The 19,285-nt window shown below is 30.8% G+C and overlaps 1 protein-coding gene across 1 annotated transcript; it reads right to left on the minus strand.

Moving 5' to 3' along the window:
* Nucleotides 1–15,070: 15,070 nt before the first annotated feature.
* On the minus strand, nucleotides 15,071–15,916 carry LOC136081142 (uncharacterized). Its single transcript, XM_065798435.1, has one exon. It carries the CDS (start codon nucleotides 15,914–15,916, stop codon nucleotides 15,071–15,073), a length of 846 nt encoding a protein of 281 aa, XP_065654507.1.
* Between the last annotated feature and the right edge of the window lie 3,369 nt (nucleotides 15,917–19,285).

The following is a 19,285-nucleotide window of genomic DNA, read 5'->3' on the forward strand; positions in this document are numbered from 1 at the left end:
TTATTTTTCATTTACTTTATACATCTTTTCATTAATAAATTCATTTACAAAAAGTTGAATATAAGATTATAAATCATTAGTAACTATTATTGCATTAAAAGAATAATAATAGTTTCTAATTCTATTTTAATAATGTTTATTGCGTTGCATTAAGAGTCTTATGCGTTGCTTTTATATAAGATTTCAGTAAAAAAGCTGCGTTGTTTATACGAAATATATGCAGCAACGACTAAAATAAAAATGTAAGAAGCTTAATTCTAAACAACATTTAAAGTAAAAATTAAAATCTTGTTATGCTGCATAACCTACCAATATGTAATATATTGATATAAAGCGAAGTTATGAAAATAAATTTTTTTTAGTTATTAGATCATTATTAGCTTATGCATAAATTATGCATAATCTTGGCAACGCATAACTTTAATTATAAACTTTTATTTTTCTGAGCATACCTTTTATTAAATTAGATTAAAAGCAACGTGAAGGCAGCGAAAATGTTTAAACCAATGGCTCGATGCTATTTAAATATTTACTATGTTTCCAAAGTGTTGTTACTTTAAATAAAAGTTAATAAAATATATTATATAGTATCTGAACAAAAAAATTAAATGAAATATGTGAATTTTTTTTAAACTTGATTATGAAAATAAAATTAGTCAACAACGCTGTTGAACGTTGCGCGCATGCGCATTATAGCTACCCTAAAAAGGTTTAAAGTTATAACCCCCAAAAAGTTTAAAGTTATAGTTATTTTTTAGATAGTAAATTTGTAAGCCTCATGCAGTAAGCATCATGATGTTTACACCATGATGCTTACTACATAATGCTTACTTCATGATGCTTACTACATGTTGCTTACTACATGATGCTTACTACATGATGCTTACTACAATATAGTTACTATCAGCAATACATACCCTGTGTATTTATTCTGAGAAAGCTCAATGTTTTATCTAGCAGATAAAGAGTGTAAAATAATCTTTAATTCAGGATTCCATCTAAAACTTATAGAGTTTCTAACAAGATAAACAGAAAAAAAAAATGCTTTTTCAAATGACTCGGAAAAAGTTTTAGTAAAGTTTGTGTGACATGTGAACATGATTTTATGCATCTGGAAAAGCTTTTTGATTAAAAATAAAATACATTTGAGCAAATTTAAGGAAAATACATCTGGAAACGATTGAGCGAGAGACTTTTTAATGCGCCATCAATACTTTATTTCTCAGATAACTCGCCAAAACATGATTTCAAAATGGCTTTTTATAACGTTTAAAAGTTTCTCTGAATGGTATTCCTTTAATAGCGTTTATAACCTATTGGGAAATAATTGTTTCTTATTTTCTTTCACCGATATTTTTTTAATTTGTATGTGCTTCCTACAACTTTGTTATATGTTTTAAATGCATTAATTTATTTTCATATAAGTTTTTGTTCTATTAATTTATCCCTTAGGACAAAAAAAGAAAAGTCACCTCATTTTTACACTTTCAGATTTTACTATATTTTTAAGTTTATTAATGAAAGTTTGCTTTGTATAACCTTTTTCTATAAACATAAAATACAAGTTGAGGCTCCATGTTTAATACTGTTCTCATAAGGATATGTGGTGTATATAATAATAATTGTTGTATACACCACATATCCTTATGAGTATCCTTGTTTTAAATTTTTGAGTGTTCTCAATTATTGAGAACACTCAGAAATTTAAAGCAAGGCATAGTCACACCATTACCATTGTCACACCATTTTACGGTACATATAAACCAGAGAGTTTTGACCTTATGTGCAATTATAATAACGTTTAGAAATCCAATTTTTTGAAACATAGTTTAAAAATATATCTGCTTATTTTCAGAACTTTTACTAATTTTGTTTGACTCGATACAAACCGAAAGTTACTGCTTTGTACTGCATATAAAAAGTAATAAAATCTGGTTTCGTTTTTAATATTTTTTCAATATTAAAGAGCTTTGAAAAGACTTAACTGTCTTGCACTGAACACCAAGAAAAAGCATTGAACAAAGAAGTTTACAAAACATAGAATTCTAAAAAACTTCTTTACTTATCTTGCTTTATAGATGAAGCAGATGAGATACGGTTGATATTGTTATGAGTGGTATATAGATTGGTTGTAAAACATTTAATTGTGATTGGTATATTGTTTGTATAACATTTTTGTTCAGCAACTTTCAGCACTGTTTAAAACTAAAATCTAAAGCGACTATAGAATATATTAACTACTATACTGTTTTAGATTTTTTCTTGGGTATCCTGTAACTATGGAAATGTTTTAGAGTATATAGTGCTTAAATAGACCAACATTGGCCCAATCTAACACTAACCTAAAGAAGCACATTAACGGGTCTCCCATTAGGCTGAGTAGGTTGAAGTCTAGGGCCCCCGAGAGAAAAGGGGCTCAAATGAGAAAGAATCTCAGCACCAAACTACAAGCTAATGTTCGCCTGCGCTGCAAACTACAACCAAGAATCTCAGCACCAAACTAGAAGCTAATGTTCGCCTGCGCTGCACTAAGGAATAAGATAATAAAAAATAATCCAATTTAACCATCACTGAAAATATTTTAGACAAAACGTACTTTATAAATAGCTGCAAGCAGTGTAACTCGGAAGCGTTCTTAACAAAGAGTTGCAAAACAAAAACAATGCTTAAAAATTAATAAGACTAGATTAGTAAACAAGAGTTTAGTTGATTTTTTTTATAATTATTCGGAAATAATAATACAAAATCAACTAAACTTATATTATTTAAATGCAAAATACTTTTTAACGCGAAATTTCACTTTTAAGCAATCGAAGCACATCCGTATTTTTTGTAAACAATTTTTTTGTATTTCTTTGAAACTTATTTTGAAGGTTTGGGGCTCATAAGTATAATTAAAAATGTCCGGAAGAAAATATTTAAGTGGCAGTCAAAAACAAAAAATAAATAAACAAAAGTTTAAAACATTATCAAAATTTTCAAAACTAACTTTTTCCAATCCAACCCTGTCAAAGCAGGTGATTATTCAAAGAAATGTTCGGAAGAGCATATTCCTGAAGGCAAAGTAAATATCGAATGCAGAGCCAGAAATCTTGTATAGGACAAAGACGGGAACTGCATGCATAAAGAGATAGAAAAATTTTTAAAATTGATTTTATTGATGTTAGAGTAAACTATAGTTTTATAGGATATCGGCCAAAGCTATTAATTAATTAATTAAATTAATTCGATTTTTAGCATGGATTTTTGCCTAAACCGGCCATCTTTGTTTTCCAAAATAAAATGGAAATTGATTCATATTCAGAATGTAACCAAAATTATAAAGATCAAATCAGATTTTTTTGTAACAGTTTTTTAAGTAAGTTCATGAAAAACGATCAAACAGTTGTGAGATTGTGGCTTTGTTATTCTTTATGCAAAGGAGCAGCATTTTATTTACCATGCAAATTATTTCCCGATTCAGGAAACATTGCAGCGTTGGCGTCTGATGGTTGTAAAGATTGGAAAAACACAAGATAAACTCTTGTATTCCATAAGGAATTTGATGACCATAAAAAAGTCATGATGATTTCACACGATAATCAAGTAAGAGCGGAATAGATATAGAGTTAAAAAACAGGAAACTAAAACTAAAAAATGTTACTACAATATTTTAGGGTAGTAGCAGAAATAAAATATTTATCTGAAAAAGGTTTGCCACTAGAGGTCATGAAAAAAATTGGGACTCTCTTGTCACATTGCAAATTTTATGGGCCTCGTGTAACTGATTTCAGAATTCGAAACTTTCTTAAAAGAACATTAGACAAAGTGTCAAACTGGAGCGATGAAATCCTACTATCTTACTTATCCAATCTACTATCCTACTATCTTATTCTCACTACCCTACTATCTTGCTTATCCAAAACTGTATATGAACAGATAGGAAAAAATAATAATTCGATAACACGTCAAGTATGTGTGGAAAATATACTGGCTTACAAGCATGAATAAAAAGAATGAATGGAATAGCGGATTTTTTCCCTTGTGTTTCTTCGCATTCTTTAAATTTGGTTGATGTAGAGGCAGTGTGCGTTGAAATAGAAGTAACAGATTTTTTTTGAATTATTCAACACATTTACACCTATTTCTCTGCATCCCCACACGATTGGAAAATTTTGAGTGAAAGAGCATCATTTGAATTTTCACTAAAAAAATTTAAGCACCTCGTGATGGTCTTCTCATTATGAGTCAGTTCATGCAGTTAAAATTAGCTATCTAAAAATACTCGATACCCTTAAATATATATTTGATGAGAGTTCTGAAAAAGCAGAATGTAAGTTAGAGGTAAAAGGTTTATATAAAAGATTTACGAAGCGGGAAACAACAGTTTTAACTGTAACATGGGAAATAATTTTAAAGCAATTTAATAAAGTTAACGAACTCCTGGGTTAGATGTATGCGAAGGTTACACTTTGCTCCATTTACTGGTCACACTCAATTTACTCCATTCACTGGAGTTATATATAAAACTTTAGAGACTTTGAGAACAAAGCAGCCGAAAAGAGTAAGAACAAAAATATATTCGGATGGTGAAAAAAAAAGTTTCGTATTGACGTATTTAATACTTTTGTTAGATAAGTTGGCGGCTAAACTTGAAAAAAGAAGTGTTGTATATGAGGATATTAGAGATCAATTCAAACTTTTGATGAACCTGGGCAAAAGAGGTTCAGTAATTGACCTTAAATCAATGGATTCCGTTATGTCATTATATAAAAATGATATCGGAGATGAACTATTTATTGAAATTTCAGAATTATTTAGATATGGTATGCTTTAAACCAAAGGGTTACGTCACTGCATTCTAGAATGTTGACACTAATTTTTGAAAAAAACCTTATTGATATGTTTCTGAATCTTTATAAAATTCCTAAAATGTACTTAACAATACCTATAACGATCTGCGAAGCAGAACGGTCTTTTTCAAAAACGGCTTTTATAAAAAATAAATATAGATCAACAAGGACGTATGAAAAGTTAAATAATTTCTCAATTCTGTCAATTGAATATGATATCGCGAGATCTGAATTAAAACAAATCAAATTAAAATAAAACATCTGAATCAAAACAAATTAAGTTAAAAAAAAACAAAGATAAATTTTTAAAGCGTAGTTTTATCTCCCTTAAACGGGTGTATATACCTATAATGGTATATATACCATTTTAGGGAACGTATTCGGAACGTCAAAGGGCAAATAAAATGATTATAAAAAGTCTCTCTCTGGAGGGAGTTTTATATTCGATAGATGTTACATTTAATGAGTATAACTTTATCATATCGCTCAGCAGTTGCATTACAAGAGTAGCAGAAATTTTAACTACCTGCTAGCTGTTACCTACAACCTGCTACCTAGTAAAAAAAATTAAAATTATACAAATCAAGCTCTTATTTTATTAAATAATAAACACAAATAGGAGAAAACTAAACAAAATAGCAAATAATGTAAGAGAAAACAAGACAAGATGGAGAATGTGGCAACATTTTCAATAACAACTTAATAAAGAAGTATAAAATAGGTGAAAAAAACTGTATATTTTGATAAAAAAACTTGTATTTAAAAATAAGATTTGGTTTTCTGAACATTGTTAACAGAAAGAAACAATCTTCAACATTTTGAGCTTTACTTTGTTCCCATTCTCTAATCAATGCAGGAATTTTTTTTTAAAGTTAACATATTGCAATAAGTTGTGCTCATTAATCAAAAAATTTCATATATGCGTCACAAGAAGTTATTATTATAATGTACGTATATTTTTTTATTAAGTTTGTTACAGTCATGTTCAGTGGCATGTTCCTAAGTACGCAAATTTTGTTTTTACAAAAAATAAAGTTTGGAAATTCTCAATAACTTTTAACTTTAATCATCTTTGTTGCTATTTTTTCAATAAAATATATAAACATAATTTAAAAACTTTCATTTAGTTTTTGAGGCATCTTGAACGGGTTACACTGCAACCGATGCAAGCTGAACTAACATTGAATTATTTAACTATCAGGACTTTGATTTAAAAAAAAAGTCATTACTTAAACTTAAAAAATACTTTTTTTTGACCAAATGCCTAATTATAATATAGTTATGGCATATACATATATATATGTATAGCATATACAGTTAATGCTTAAAGTTAAATACTAGTTAAATACTTAAGTATTTTATTATTTACTATTAAATACTTAAGTATTTATAAATTATTTAATTTGAAACTAATTTGAGTTGGAAACAACTAGCTGTGCAAATTTATATTTTCTATTTCAAAAATCTTTCGGTTTTTTCAATTAGAAAAACCTTAAATAAAGTTTTGATTAAATTTTTGTTGAAAATACATTTGATTGGTCAGTGGCGACAAGTAATAAAGTTTTTGTAACAGTACGTTTGATTGGTCTATGGCGACAGTAAAATATAGTTCAAAAATAGCACTAGAAATAACAAACCATGTCCTTTGACGCAATTGCTTTTAAATTGCTATACTAGAAATAAAATTATGACTTTTTAATTAGTTTATTTCCTTGAATTTTAATCGCCCAAGAATTCTTTTTTTAACTTTGGTACTTAAAAAATGATGATGTTGCATTAACACACACACACACACACACACACACATATATATATATATATATATATATATATATATATATATGTATATATATATATATATATATATATATATATATATATATATATATATATATATATATATATATATATATATATATATATATATATATATATATATATATATATTCTTGATATAACTATTATTTCCTTTATGGAAAAAATTTGATCAAAGGACGTTGTTTAAGTTATTAAACTCCATTCTTCTCATTTAAATTTTTTTAACATCATCAAACTCCAAGTTTTTAATTAAATTACAGAACATTTAGTTTACACGTTAGAGGAGTGACACGTGACGAGCAGTGACAGCGCTTGAGTGTTAAAAATGCCCTCAATTCTTCAACCTCATTGATCAACCTCTTTGTTAAAAAATGAACGTTGTAATGTTTGTATCTAAAAAAAAAAAGAAACTACAAAGTTCTTGTCGCCAAAACTGTAAAGTTTATAAAATATAAAATGCATTTAAATATTAAAACAATGTACAACAATCTTAAAAAAAATATATAAACAATCTGTAGAAAAAATACTTTAAACTTGTTAGCAAGAATTTTAAAGGTTTATAACAACAATTTTGTTTTAGTTCATTAAATAAAGTTCATTACCAGATATGAAATGTTTTATGAGCTATACATAGATTTAACTTAGTTTAGTCAATTTTTTACAAAACTGTTGTAAAATTGTCGTATTATTTAATGAATTATCAAATTTACAATGACCAATCATTAAATACAGCTACAAAATCTAAACCACATATTACAAACAACTAATTTAAAAAAGTTTAGATTTTTGTATATTAATGGCTTGCTCGACTTCACATATTAATATGCAAAGTTTCAAATTAAAATATTTTGGCCTAATTCACTGTTACATCCACTATGCTAACATATGATGGGCAAGTATACAAATTCAAAACTTCGAAAAATTTATAGACCTTAAAAATACGCTTGTAAATTCGTATACTCTAAACGTAAACGAGAACATGCAAAATCTTTTTCTATCTTGAAAGATTTAAAAATGATGAGTATGTTTGAAATATCTATCAACATCTAACTTTTTTGTATAAATTTTATCACAACCTCTTCCCGACAAAATCTAATAACATTTTTGAAAAGTATGATCTAAGTTCAAATGAAAAAAATACTTATAAATTACATTGGAAATGTAACAAACTCCTCAGAATATTAGATATGGAGGACCTTAAATATGGAACGCCTTTCAAAACTTTTTTTAATTAATAAAATTAAAATTAATAAATAAAATAATAATTAAAATTAATAATTAATAAAAGTATAACAATATATCCTATGGTATAAAACTTTATGAGTTTTATACCATAGGACATATTGTTATACTTTTATTAATTATTTAGGTGCTCCAAGAAATCCTTACGGTCTTATCCCAGAGCACTGCGGAATAGCATTTAACCACGAAGTTCACGCTTCCTTTTTTACCAATGATTTGCATAAGATCAGAGCCAGCTTTGAACCACGGATCTCCAGTTCTGAAGTCAGAACTCGAACCACTACACCACAGCTGCATTTTTAAGTTTTTAAATAGAGGTTCTATGAAAAGATTGTGATGATATCTTAATGCGATATCTCAAAAGATTGTAATGTTATCCTTACCTTCTTTGAGCCCCTATCTATTTTAACATTCTTTTTGAATTTTATTATCTACTTTTGGTTTTCTTTATACATTTTAACATTATATTGTGAAAATAAAAATATAAATCTTATTTTATGTTAAACTGAGAAAAGAAAAAGTGAAAAAAAAAAGTTGAAAAAAAGTATTTAGAGATTTTTTAATGTAAAAACTGATCTCTACAGAGGGGGTTTTATTTATTAAAACATATAAATAATATTTTTATTTGGTTACGTAATTGAAATATTAAAAACCTTATAAGGTGCATCACTTTGAAAAAAATATAATTTACTAATTTAAAACTTTGTATAATAGTCTTGTACCCAGTGGGCACAGTACGTTTTTAAAACGTTCTGTGGACGTTTTTATTAGGTTTAAACCTTATAAAAACGTCTAAAAAACGTTTTAAAAAAGAACCGTGCCCACTGGGTACAAATGTTTTAAAAATACGACTTACGAGTTTTTTACTATGAATATGGTAATTTTTAAAATTTTTTATTTATGTTAATTTTGTTTAATAATTCATAAAAGAATAGCCAATTATCAATGTGCTTATTTTCTCAATAAATATTAAATTTTATATATAAATATTAAATTTTATATATAAATTATAAATAATCTCCTACTATTCAAAAATTATGACCATATAAACTTTGTGACCCCTCATAATTTATATAAGCATAATTTTTCAACGTTAAGAATTGTATGAAAATCAAAATTAAAAGATCAATTTAAAGTTAATGATAGTAAAAATATCATTTTATCAAATTGTTATTGTAACTTTTGGCACAGGGGGAGCAAACTTCAAACATATAAATGTATAAAGTTGCCATGTCTGAAAGTTAGCTGTTTCAAATACTAAAAAAATTTCTATTTTAAATATAGCTGTATAAAATACCAAATACGCCAGTGGCGTAGTGGTAAAGCGATTGCTTAGTTAGCAAGAAGTTCTTAGAGATGGCGAATAACACTTAAAAAATCTAGCTTTAAGTAAAATACCCATGATTTTAACAACTTTATGAGAAGTGTTATTAATATAATGACTCCAAGTTCGATTCTTCATCTTTGCCATTTTCTTGTTCTTTGCTATCTTCTTCTAAAAAACAAAAATATGGCAAAAAACAACAACAAAGATAGCAGAGAAAAAGAAGAAGAAGATGCCAGATGACTTTTGATGAAATGTCTTTTCCTATCTCAACTCAATAATGAAATAAAAAGAAAGATGGGTTCTACTGATGTCTTTTATTTCAAAAAAATTATAAATGTCTTTTAAAAAACTTTTTTAAAACATTTTTTAAAACACCATTTGACCATATTAATAAAACGCGTAATGCTGATGGATTGGTACGTGGCCTGGGTAACACTATTTTATATTGCAACGTTGATTTTAAAATGGATTAACGAAAGTTTAATAAATTTGGTAATAGAAAATGCATAGAAGTTCATCTAGCCTCAATTATGTGACCAAATGAGTTATAAACTTTGCAATTTACTTTTATTCCCAATATTTCTAATTGAAAGGCGAGCCCTTAAAGGCTCACTTAAACACTTAAGAGGGTAAAGAATCATTATGGTAAAATAAAAAAATGATTTTGATCAAAAGTCATGACTTACCAATTTGCAAAAACTATGGATTTTCAAACCGTTTGCTTTCTTACCCATAGTTCCCTATAGAAAATTTGTTATTTTAAAAACTTATACACTTTTTATAATTATGTTATAGATATAGCACAAGATATTTTTCAAGTTTTACCTTTAAAAGGCGCAAAAGAAAGTTTTGTAAAAAGGACGCTTAAGGTATTAAAACTCAAAACTTTTTATGTTGAAACCTTTGCATACTTTAAATTCAATTGTGCACTTTTAACAAAATATAAGATTTTTATGTTATGTTTTTTAATATTTATATTTATTAACCATTTTACTATGACCTAGAAAACAGGATAACTTTGTAATGCTCATTCCACGCGAGATTTTCAGTCATAAACACAACAAAACATATAAGGCTTTAAATATTTTGCTTTTTTTATTACAATTATTATAACTTTTTTTATCTATATAATAATTATAACATTTACATACCATCACGTAATAATATTTAAAATAAAATCGTTTACGTATATAATAAATAGCCGGAACAAAAAAGAAGACAATACCACCGAGTCACCGAGTCCCGTTTACATTGTCGTCGTCAGATCATATTACAAATTGTAATTGAATACAACATTATTAAATACAGTTATTACAAATTTTTTTACTTTTTACTTTTTTTTAATTCAGTGATGAAAAAAACAAAACAAATACAATAAATCTATTTATAGTTAGATAAAGAGGTGCTACACAAGGCCCCTCTATACTGATGAAAATAAAAATACAGAAGCTACAGATAAAGCAGCAATTGTGTCTTTAAAAGTTACTTTGTTATGCTGTCTTTAAAAGCATTGATTGATTGAGCGTTCACTGCTGCTTGGGAAAGCGCATGTCGTTCTTTACAATTTCATACAAGCTGGCGTTCTAGTTTTTGGTTATGCCCTGTCAAAATATACTTGGCTTTACCGTTTGAAAGTTTGTGCGGGACGAAAAAACTAATAAGTTTGAATTGATGTGTGATATTAAATTGTTCGATAAGGTCTGCTCTTTTACGGCGTTCTTCTACTATTGTTAGACCGACCTGTTGAAATCGATTTTCATACGACAGATGTTTAATAGATGATATTGTTTTTGTTGCTCGATGTTGGATTTGCTCGAAGATAGCAATGTCGGAGTTTTTTATGGGACGACAAAGCTTATTCAGCAAACTCATGGTTGGCGTAAATGTAAATAAGATACAGTGCACCTTATAAATAAAAACTGCAACTGTGAAATATTTTTTTTGAGTCGAATAATAATAATAAAAACAATAATATATATATATATATATATATATATATATATATATATATATATATATATATATATATATATATATATATATATATATATATATATATATATATATTTAAACAACTTTAAAAAGTATTCTACACAATAGAGTGCTCAATGTTCTTAAAAGAACAGAGCAATTATATATTAGTAGAAAATCACTTAACTAAATTTTTTTCCATTTGACACTGTGTTTCATCAACAAAGATTCATCAGAAATGCTTTTCTGATGTATCAGAAAGGCATTTCTGATGAATCTTTGTTGATGAAACACAGTGTCAAATGGAAAAAAAGTTAGTTAAGTGATTTTCTACTAATATATATATATATATATATATATATATATATATATATATATATATATATATATATATATATATATATATTAGGGATATGACTTTTTTGCAACCTACTAGGCCTGTATCGTAATTCAATGAACTTTTATGTAAAAAGAACGGATAGATGTTTCATTTTGACATATTTTGAAAAAAGGTCACCCCAAAACCAAAAAATCGAATTTTCAATAGGTACACTTTTGTACAGTAAATGAATATTAAAGGCTGAAGATGTTGTAAGAGTCATACTCCTGTTGTTATTTTATTTATTTATGCAACATGTACTGTGATATAACAAAAAACATTATGTGATATATAATTATACAAGTATTACAAAATTAACAGTATCAAAGCGTCTTGTACAACAATATACATAACTGTCTGTGTCTATAGGCCTACTGTGTTTAGTACATGGGTCACATGATGCTCATGTCTCATAAAGAGTCTAGCGCTTATTACTTAGAATGAATCGAAGTTGCAGTTTGTCTTTCTTTCTGCAGGAAGCATACAGGTCTTGCATCACCTTGATTGCACGTTCAGCTATCTGATTACTTCGTGGTATGTCGATGACGGATGTCTCTTTCTTCCAGTGATTTTTGAATGACTGCAATGCCTTTTTGTAAGGCTTCAATACATCAGATAAATTCTTGAAGTCATTGTCATTGTACTTTTGACTACTAAACCAATGTTCTGCCCACTCATATGAAATGAACCTGCAAACCTTCTCCAAATTCTTTCTCGCTTCAGGCATAAGAATGAACGCCAGAATGGCGAGAATGGCTCTTGAGTTCCATCTGGCATTGCTCATATTAGGAATGTTCTGAAAGTGAATCAGAGGGAAGTTTCTTTGTTCTTCATAGAACCTAAACACTCTTGTTAAATGGTACAAAAACTTCATATCGTCTCTCCACCCTGATTTATCAAGAATTTCTACAGTTCCATTCACAAACTTATCCTTCAGTTCATCATACTTATTCAACAGTTCAGACACAAATGGGTATTCAATGTTTGGAGATTTGGTATCACCCCCAAGTTCTTCGTCCATCACCAGACGGAGAATCCTGTCTAGTACGTGATGCTGACAACCGATAAATTGTGGTATTGTGACACCCTTTAATTTAAACATACTTCACAACAACTCAACTTCACAACAACTCCATTTCTCTTCCCAGTTTTGACGTTTGTTGTATCAGTAATGATCATCTTAATTGAATTCCACAAATTGTATTCATCAATAAGTTTGGCAATTTTTTCAGCAACAGTTTCAGCTTTGCCATCTTTTAAACGCAGTGCATCAAGTTTCACGTCAGTTCTTTCATTCTGAAGTACAACTACCTGATATTCCTTATCATCTATTCGTTTGCCGTCAAAGTGTAAGGACCTCTGTTCCATTTTAAGTTGTTGTATCATTTCTTTTTTTAATTTACCTGCCTCTTTGAATATGGACTTGTAAATTGCTGATTGACTTGGAGTTGGAATATCAATACCTTGTTGTGATAATACATTGCATATTTTAGCAGCTTTCTTTGTGGAAACTCCACTTGATGTAACCATACTTACAGCAAATTTACTTTTGTAGTGCTTTCTAGTTTTTTTCTGAGTGTCCTCATCATCGTCTTTATCACCGTCGTCGTCTTCATCATCTTCACTCTTACTTTTGCAGTTTTCAGATTCAGTACCACTGTCTGTGGTAGACAGGACTTGTGATGTGGAAGGTATTGCTGTTCCAGACTGGACTTTCCTTCTCTTGGAAGGGTGAATGGCTTCTTTACTTGCCACTTGTCCTGTTGAGTACCCCACCTGTCCTTTACTTTCTTTTTGTAGGTGGTATAGACGTTTATCTTCCGAGGATAACCACTGGCCATTCACTTTCGTGATGTCAAATAATGCATTGAGAACATCATATTTTCCACGCTTGACACATTCATCATAGACCTTCAGCACCTTCATAAGCTTTGCTCTTATCACTTGATCAGACACACGTGGAAAATTCAGTTTATTGTCCCACAATTTTGTAATTTCCTTAGAAATTTGGTCTATTCGTTCTTTTCTTCCTTTAACATATGCTCCGAGAAACTGGTATCTTCCTACGATCTGCAATTGAAGTGGTATTCTGGATTTTTCATCGAGTGAATGTTCTTCTACAGCCACGCTTCCTCTTCTTCTGTGTGACTCTTGAAATCTCACCAAATTTTTAGTCCAAGTCTTCTTGTTCTTTGTTACTGTGGTATGACTTTTCTTGTGAGACATCATATAATATTGTTACGACTTTACGGATAGCTGAGCGTAAATATCCGTTTAATAAAGTCGTTTAAGTAATATAATACTTTAACTATATAGCAATCCAATTATAGTTCGATAATCCAGTCAATGTTGATAACAGTTCGATAATCCAGTCCGTATCCTAACGATAATGCTACAACTACTTATACTTCGTACACTTACAGCGTCTTTAGTTCGCTACAGTAGTTCCTTATTAGCTCAGTTACATGCAGAGTACTTCATAGAACTATTCACATTATCAACACTGAGCTCTGACAGCAGCTCGCTTATATAATTATTTAGAGCTTCCAGAATGTTCTACTAAGTTCTATAATCTTCTACAGTCTGTTACAGTCGTCTATACCACCGTGGTAACACAATGACGTCATCACATAACAATTCCAAGTATTTGCCGGCACACGGCTGTTTCGTTGCCATGGTAACGTGTGGCGTTATATTTATAAATTCATAACAAAATAATGAAATAAATAGAATTAAGCTGAGAATTAAGCTTAAGATTAAAACATCGGTCAAAAATGAATGTATAAAAATGGTAAATCAAATTTTTATTTTGGGGGTGACCTTTTTTTGTTGCAGAAAGCTATTTGGGCCTTTTTTCATGATTTTAGGTAAAAGTTCATCGATTTATGATACAGGAAACATTTTATTTTAAAAAAAAAAAAAAAGACATATCACTAATATATATATATATATATATATATATATATATATATATATATATATATATATATAAATTTGCGTATATTTCAGTATACTTTACATTTCTCTGTATCTATATGTATATTTTCTCTTCGATAAAAAAATAAGATATATATATATATATTTTTTTTTTGTACTTTTTATATATACTTTTTTTTTTTAATAATGGCGGTTTATCAAAGTTGTTTATTTTATTCTTATGTTCACTTAAAATAGTAGTAAATGATTTCATTGAAAACTCTTGAAATTCTTTTGTGTTTATTTGTTACTACATGTAGTTTTTTCTCGTAATCAACAAATCAATAAACAGATAAGTTAAATCAATAAACGATCATCTTTTCTCCTAACTAAAACTCTCTCTTTTACAAATTTTTCCTCAATATATATACTCTATGCTTTTCCTAAAATATCCTTCAAAACACCGTCATAAATCACCGCAAAAACATATTTACAATTATTATTGGTAAAAACTATTAAAGCTATTAAATCTCTAACGTCATTAAATGTTCTAGAACTTTCTGGAATTACACTCCTCCTTGATCCTTACGGATCATCCAAATAGCAATCAAAGTATTTCAAAGGCATGCGCCGTTCCCGACCACTCCGTCGCAAAAGCATGTCGATTTCTTGGGGTCTATCTTCAGCTTCGACATTTTCCTCGTTCGTCTCTAATACATCTTTAACTTGCTCTCCTTTATTTTTAGCGTTCTTTAGACCAGTTTCAATATTCATCTCTATTTCCACATCAGGGATAATGCAGGGCTGAGTATAATTTCGAGGTCTAACGTGTTTCACATGACGCGGAATGCCGTTCACTTCTACGATTTGTTTCGACGCATTCCGAGTTATCGTAGCTGGTTGCCACTTTGTATAGCACCTCGCATTTGGTGGTTTCAGCCAGAATTTATCGCCGATTCGAAACCTCTTGTTCGTGACATTTTGCGCAGGAAGATTCTCTTTTCCCAATCCTTTCACACCAATGGTATAACTGTATATTTTGTCCATCGGACTTGCACCATTTTTGTCGGCTGAGATATTGTACCAATATAGGGCTTCCGGTATCGACATTTTCGATCGTTCTGCTATTCTCTTGATCGTACGGTGGTTTCTTTCTACAATTCCATTTCCTTCAGGATAATAAGCGGCTCTAAATCTAATTTGTACTCGCCAACTATCAAGGAAACTCCTTATCTCTTTAGTTTTAAATGTCGGCTCATTGTCAGTCAATATTTCAGACGGTGCTCTACGTTCACAAAAAATAAGACGGAGTATTCGGACTATGGCAAGACTTCCGTATGAGCTTGATAATTGTCGCCACAACGCGTATTTTGAAGGTCCGCAATCAATTATACTCAAAAATTTGTCAGTGCCATAATGCGTGATGTCCATGGCCAATCTCTCCCATTTTCTTTCAACATCCAAATTTCCCTTTTTCCCACCGTATTGGCGCTGGATCTATTGACTGACATGGTTTGCAACTTTTTATCACATTTCGAGCATCATTTTCAGTAGCAGTCGGAATTGCTTTACGAACAATGTTTAACGTTCGATTCACTCCTAAATGTCCAGTTCTTAGGTGTATATCGGAAATAGATTCAGCCTTCGTAGCTGCGATTCCCATACAACTATTCCGCCACTCTGGCACAGTCAGTTTGTTGAGCTATCTGCTGCGAACTCTTGTTAATGTGTCAGCCAAATTATCTTTAGAAGGAATGAGTTTTACCTCAACGCTAACATTGTATTCTTCAATTAGCTGTTGCAACACGCTCAGTCTTCTTCGAATCAGCATTTCACCCGTCGCTTTTGATCTCAACCTTGATTTTCCTGTAAGGGCGCCAGAAACCCAGTGAAATACTGTCACGGAATCGGTAAAAACAGTCACTTTCTTCAGCTTCCACATCAGAGCCATATTCATTCCACGTATCACAGCGTCTAATTCTGCCATGTTTTTATGAATATCAGACGTTTCTTTTCGCAGCCATGTTGCATCCTCCACAGTAGTTTCCCCAACTTGAATAAGAGCACCCATCGCTAAAGAACTGGCATCAACCCACACTTTTCCCTCATCACCACACACAGCCCAATCACCACAAGCAGGCTCGCAACGTTCCATCTCAGCAAATACTTCTTTAAGCACCCACTTAACGTTCTCATCACAAATTTCAATTGTCCCAACCCTTCGTCAGACTGACAGCTTTCCTCTTTAAGAGACTACAAATCACTCGCAGCCAACCACACACGGGTAAATGTCCTACCAACTGTCCACAGATTGAAAACACGACTCTCCTGGTTAACTTTTGCGAGATAGCATCAACTCGATTCCCTCTGGACCACATCAGTTTGTTACCAACCTTGCGCAAACACAAACCTAACACACGAACTCCATCATTACCAATCTGGTCACCTTCTTTACTTTCTAAACCATATTTTAAAAAATGCCTCTTGACATAATCAAGATTCACCACACTTTCGTCTACGAAAATGTCGTCAACATAAGCGGACGTTCCACTCTTCACTAATTCGTCTTGATCAATGACGGCACTCACAACGGATTTCATGATCATTGGCGCAAAGTTCAATCCGAAACCAAGTCGTGTCAAACAATACCATTTATTTCGAAACACCACTGTTTGGAAAGGCCAAAGAGATTTATCAGTTTTTAGTTGAAGATAAGCCTTGCGTAAATCAATAATTGCTGGTTTGTTACCCATTCTTCTCCATTCTCTAAGCTTTTCGACACACACATCTGCATCTCTCGTGTATGTCTCAATGAAATCGTCAACATTTCATTGAGACATACACGTCAACAGAACAAGTCGGATTTTGTGGTCTTTGTTTCTCTGAATGACAGCCATTAAAGGAATCTGCCCTTTGGGCGGCCCCAATTCATTTTCGTCATACTCTAACAGCCACTTCCGATCAATCCAATCCTGTAGTTCGTTTTCATAGTCTGCTCTAGCGTGTTGTGGAATTCCGTACTGTGCCACTTTATTACGCAATCGGTCGGGGCTTTCTCCATCTCTCCATTTCCATTTGACTCTCCATTCAACACCATTAATAACTGCTTCATGATCTTTCTTTTTTTTTTCGATTTTCTTAACTTTGTCCTTGTTCAAAGTTGATGCTCCACAGTAACTCAATCCGAACTTCGCTTTTCCCAAAGGAGAAATGAATACTCCTCCTAGTAATTTAATGGAGCTCATTCCGAGCATCATATCAACTCCAAACGGCTGGAAGTCCACTAAAATAACTTCATCACGTGCTTTAATGCCATCAACCTCAAGAATCACGACCCAGTGCACTGATGAACTTTTTCTTCAAACGTTACTACCTTTTGAGAGTTTGAGTACCTACATTTACTTTTGCGCAGGAATTTTTTATTCAAAATTGTCTTCGAACATCCTGTGTCCACTAAAGCTGTCGCAACCATACCGTTAACTTTTAAACGAATAATAGATAATGCGCTCATTCCACCGTTGTTCAGGAGCGAGGTAGCGCAGATTCCTCGCTCCTGCAATCGTTTCCCTGCAGCTTCCAGCATTTCGATGCAATGTGTCCTTCCTCACCACATTTAAAACATCTAACAGTCTTCGGTGACAAGTTCGCAAGCAAACAATTCTTTGCAATGTGATTCAAACCTTTGCAGTTGTAACACACTAACGTGGTTTCTGTAGCATGGCGTCTAGATACAGCGCCAACAGCGTCACTGTCAATCACATTTGCACAGTTCAAAGCAGCTCTCACTCTGGGTAACATTATATCAATCGGGTCCATTACGGCTCGAAATAATTTAGCAAGAAAGGCTAATCGTCTTAAATCAGCTTAAATTTTGTAAACAGTTCAATTGCAGTATAGGCATCTACAGAAAACGCCGCTAATAACACACGCTCGACTTCCACAACATCTTTTTTATCTTCCGCGGTTAAAGCATCGTACACTGCATAAGCAGCTTCTCTGTGAAGAATCGGAAAAAGTAGTTCAAGCTTTAAGTTCTGAATTTCAGCAACCACTTTCGTTCGTTGAATTCAAACAGCAGCATCCGAAGTGCCATCATACGTTTCAAACATATCAAATAATCTCAGACTTGGTTCCATGCCCGGTTAGCTTGTAGTTTTTTTCTCGTAATCAACAAATCAATAAACAGATAAATTAAATCAATAAACGATCATCTTTTCTCCTAACTAAAACTCTCTCTTTTACAAATTTTTCCTTAATATATATACTCTATGCTTTTCCTAAAATATCCTTCAAAACACCGTCATAAATCACCGCAAAAACATATTTACAATTATTATTGGTAAAAACTGTTAAAGCTATTAAATCTCTAACGTCATTAAATGTTCTAGAACTTTCCGGAATTACACTACAATAGTACAGTACCACTGTTAATATGTTTATTGATAATATTGAAATTTAAATAGATGATATTAGGCTTAGATAAGTTATTAAAAGAAATACTATCAACTTAAAAATAGTTGATAGTTTAGTAAATGATTAGGAAGTTATTTACCCAAAAGGTCATTTAGAAATTGTATTGAGTATGTCAGCTAACTTAGATCCTACGGCTTATTCACTTTTTTCCAAGAAATGGCATACTTGGTTTGCAACCCTGAACATGCAACATTGGTTAGAAATTATGTTAAATTATGGCAAGAAACTATTTCAGCAATATGCTGCTGATGCATATGTTAAAATTAAAGAGTAGTGTCTTGCTTTCATAGAAATAACCAAAGCAAACTGAGAAGCATGCAATATGAT

Source organism: Hydra vulgaris, chromosome 06 (genome assembly GCF_038396675.1).
Source record: "Hydra vulgaris chromosome 06, alternate assembly HydraT2T_AEP".
In the NCBI taxonomy this organism is placed as follows: Eukaryota; Metazoa; Cnidaria; class Hydrozoa; order Anthoathecata; family Hydridae; genus Hydra; species Hydra vulgaris.

Bases quoted from the DNA above. Each gene is read 5' to 3' on its own strand.
- LOC136081142 (XM_065798435.1), bottom strand. From the start codon at position 15,916: ATGGACATCACGCATTATGGCACTGACAAATTTTTGAGTATAATTGAT.